We start from the raw sequence: 3,888 nt of genomic DNA, 5'->3' as shown, positions 1-3,888 counted from the left end.
TTTAGTCTTGCATCTATTTTTTTATTGAACATTTGGCAGTGACAGAGGGATGTGAGGTTTAGGAGCATTTTTGGTTTTTCCTTCCTGCTCATCAGTACCACAGGCCCCGGAGAAAGACTGCCGAGGGGTGGGGTCCCAGCAAGTAAGCCTGTCCGCCTCAGGCCCCCTCACAAGCGCTGGAACCTGGCTCGCCTTGGCAGCCTGGTCTTGAAGAGGGACTTGCCAGAAGCCTCAATGTAAGTGATGCTCATCTCTTTGGGGCTGATCTCCACGTAGGCGAAGCCGCCCAATGAGTTCTCGACTCCATAGTGGAAGCGCAGGTAGCCGTTGGGGACCTTGCGGAAGTGCTTCTTCGAGGGGTCCATGAAGTTCCCAGCCCCACTCAGTATGAAGCCCAGGCCGTTCTCATCCTGAAGGTACTGTGGACGGAGGACCCAGGGTCAGTGAGTCCCCAGCTCCTCAGTGAGGTCTGCCACGGGCTTCGCGCCCACCTGTCTTGAGTCCAGGGTCTCAAGTGGTCCCTGACCATTGAGTCACCTTGGGCAAGGAACGTAACCCCCTCTGGGCCTCAGTTTGCCTACCTGTCGGAGTGTATTGATCCTACTTCATGAATCTGCACTGAGTAAGCTATTGGCAATTGGTAGGTTTATGGAGAACTCTGTGCTGTTTTCTGGTCACAGAACATAGAGTCTGAGGGAGAGTGACATTTGGGAGACCCCCAAACAGCAGGAGAATCCCAATGTGCTATGTGGCACACTGACCAGGGTGGAGATCCCTTACCTAGCTCCCCACCTCACCCCGCCTGCAGGCCCCTCACCTGCAGGTTGTGGTCATGGCCACTCAGATAGGCAGTGACCTTGTAAGTGGCCATCAGTGGCAGCAGTTGACGGACCAGGCAGTGGGTGGGCCCATGCTCGGCAATGGACCACACGGGGTAGTGGCCGGCCACCAAGACATAGTCCTCCTTGGCCGCCGCCAGCTGCTTCTTGAGCCAGGACAGCTGTGTGCGAGCCATATTCAGGTCTCGGGGCCTCTGCGGCTGCTGGCTGAGGAAGTCATCTGAGTTGCCACACAGCGTCACTGTGTCCAGCATGAAGATGGCCACGGTCACATTGGACCGTGGGATCTTGAAGTGCAGGCGGTAGTAAGGGCTGGGGAAGTTCCTGTGGTTGGACAGAGGTGGTGGGCACACGTGTTGGGTGGAGAGGCCCCGGGGTCAGCTCAGGCCCGTGGTCCCCTCCGTCCACCTGATCGAGGCTTGGGGGATGGGGCAGACTCACCAGCGTTTGGAAATCCTGGAGTACGCGATCTGTGCTGACACATTGCCCAGGTGGTCATGGTTGCCAGCCAGCACGTACCAGGGCACGCTGCGGATGGACGGGGCGGAGAACACATCCTCAAAGGTCTCCTGCAGCCAACAGAAAGGGCACCCCCACTTCAGGGTCGAGCAGCTACCCCGAAGCTCCCACCAATTCAGGAGCCGGGGACAAGAGAGACACGGAGTGCTCTAGGTCCCTACAAGTGTCTGCTTCCCTCTGCCATCTTCAGGTCGTCAGAGTCAAAAGGTCGAGTGGCTTTTCTACATGTCCCCTCCCCCCACTCCAGTGGTACACACCTGGAACCTCTTGTCATTGGCATCCTGCACTCCAGTGAAGTAGAAATTGTCCCCCAGCGACAGGATGAAGTCCGTACCCAGGATCTTTGCGGTCCTGGCAATCTCCTTGGCATTGGCCGTTTCCCGGGCTGTGTAGAATGGGGCGTTGGGGACCCCGCCCCAGTCACCCACGGCCACAAAGCGGAGGATGGGGGCAGTGCTGTCAGCCAGGGGGAGCACCAGCGCGGCTTGCAGGATGAGCAGCACCCTCCTTGTGTCCATCTGGGAGGGGAGACACAAGTGTCTGGGCGCCTGGCCCTGAGGCCTGGGCAGCAGGCTCTTGAGGCTTCCACTTGCCCTGCCGTGGCCCAGCGGGAAACCCTCGGGGGTGCCTTAGTTCCCAGGGCTTCAGGGGAAGGGTTGGCAGGGTGGGTGAGCAGGCAGGCGGTGTCCAGCCAGGGGCCAGGAAGGGTGACCATGCAGGCTCATTCTGCCCTCCCTCATCCCGGGCCCAGCACTCACCCTGGCAGAGGCACAAGCCAGTCAGCTAGGCACTGCAAAAGGCAGGTGAGTTCCAGGAATGAACTGGCAAGGGTCACTGAGCCTTTATGCTGTGGGGCGGAAATGGATCATTAGTGAGGATGATGCAGTTTCTCCGAGGATTGTTTCAGAAGCCCTCCCCTTGGGTCATGTGAGCTCTGGAGTTCCTCAGCACTGGACCAGGATTGGGGTGGGGGTCTGGCACACGAATGTGGCCCCTCCTACACTCACAGCCTCTGTCTGCCCACCCAAGCTTGTGTCATGGGTCCGAGGTGCCTGTTATCTGCCTGTGTGGTGTATGCCTTGGCCAGGCGCACGTCTCGTGTGTCCGTGTTTTCTGAGGACGTGTTTGTTGGCCCGTGTCTGGGTGTGTCAGAGCTGCTTTCTGTGTGTAGCCAAGCGTGCCTGCCTGGGTCACATGTCTGCTGTGTGCCTAGGAGTCCTGTGTAGATGTGTACACTGAGCTGACAAGGTCCGTGTGGTGTCTGTGATGTGTGACTGAATTCTCAACTGAAACTGTGTGGGACGATGACTTGTGTGTCTGTTTTGTGCCTGGGTCGTGCTGTGTGTCTGTGCTGCGTCTCTAACGCGAGTTGTGCGTATGGTGTGTGTGGCGTTTGACAATATCTGAGTATGTGTCCCAGGGTCATTCCCCTCCCCCAGACAGCAGGGTCTCCCTTTTCCAGGAAGTCCTGCCCACACCTTCCTCTCCTCCCCACCCCCATTCCTTCAGGAGGAACCCAGGCAGGAGGCAGCTGATGACAGGACATGTGACCATAGGCTTTTGACCCTCACACCCTCAGCAGCTGCCTGCAGGCTCTCCAAGTGACCCCAGCCCCTGAGGGTAGGTGAGCAGGCACCTGGGCAGTGGGGCCCCTGCACGTGTGGCCTGACCTGCCCCTCACCTCTCTGCTTTCCTTCTCCCTCCTTGATTCAACCCCTACACACACTCTCCTTCCTGCAGCCGCTTGCCAGGGTAGATGGGGGGCCCCTCATTCGACCTCTGGGTCTCCCAGCACCGGCTGGTTGTTTGTCCCTCTCATTCCCACGGCCCAGACAAACAGGAAGTGGGTCACGAGGACAGGCGGAGAACCCTCCCCCGGGGACGCAGGAGCCTGCATCTACACCCGCGGAGCCGGTCTCACCTGCGATTTATGAGGCCCGGGATTAAGGTCACGGCCAGGCTCCGGAGCCAGCCAAGCTGAAGTGAGGGGCGCTTGCAAAGCCAGGCTTTCAGGTGCAGAGGCCCAGCCGCCCTTCCCGTGGGCCTGGGGCCGGCTGGGGAGAGTGACCTCTGAGGCTCAGTGCTCCCCACCTGGCCGCGCCCCGGAATCCTGCCCTGCCACCCGGCGCCGCCACGCCTCCGGGCGCAGGCAGTGCATCTGTAAAATGGGGTAACGCACCCTGGAGGGCAGCCCAGACCCAGTGATCGAGAGGGCGGGGGGTGGGGTGGCTCTGGAACCGGATTTCCTTTCTTCCCCCTGCATGGGCCCAGAGCCGCCACTTGCCTTCACACTTGGGGCACCACAGTCCCGAACCAGCTCTGCGTGGGGCCTCACCACGTGCTGGGCCACCCTCTAATGAGGGAGTCTGTTGTCTTCAACCTCAGTTTCCTGCTCTTTAAAATGGGTGTGAAGGCGAATTTCAAATCTTCCTTGCAAGGAATTCGAAATCACTGGAAGTTGAAAGGCCCCTCCTTCTGGGAGCCGGAACTCAGTCCTTCCTGCCTTCCTTTGAGTGTGTGGACTGAGGGT

The 3,888-nt window shown here is 59.5% G+C and overlaps 1 protein-coding gene across 1 annotated transcript; it reads right to left on the bottom strand.

Moving 5' to 3' along the window:
* ACP5 (acid phosphatase 5, tartrate resistant) lies at positions 1-2,322 on the bottom strand. The gene is made up of 5 exons (XM_039873116.1): positions 2,117-2,322; positions 1,616-1,876; positions 1,281-1,408; positions 818-1,163; positions 1-419 (listed from the first exon to the last, which is right to left on the bottom strand). The coding sequence occupies exons 2-5, from the start codon at positions 1,874-1,876 to the stop codon at positions 168-170; spliced, it is 987 nt and encodes a 328-aa protein (XP_039729050.1). The 5' UTR covers positions 2,117-2,322; the 3' UTR covers positions 1-167.
* Between the last annotated feature and the right edge of the window lie 1,566 nt (positions 2,323-3,888).

This window comes from Pteropus medius, unplaced genomic scaffold (genome assembly GCF_902729225.1).
Source record: "Pteropus medius unplaced genomic scaffold, Ma_sr-lr_union100, whole genome shotgun sequence".
Classification (NCBI taxonomy): domain Eukaryota; kingdom Metazoa; phylum Chordata; class Mammalia; order Chiroptera; family Pteropodidae; genus Pteropus; species Pteropus medius.
The sequence above is the reverse complement of the archived record's forward strand: the minus strand, read 5'-3'. Positions and strand labels throughout refer to the sequence as shown.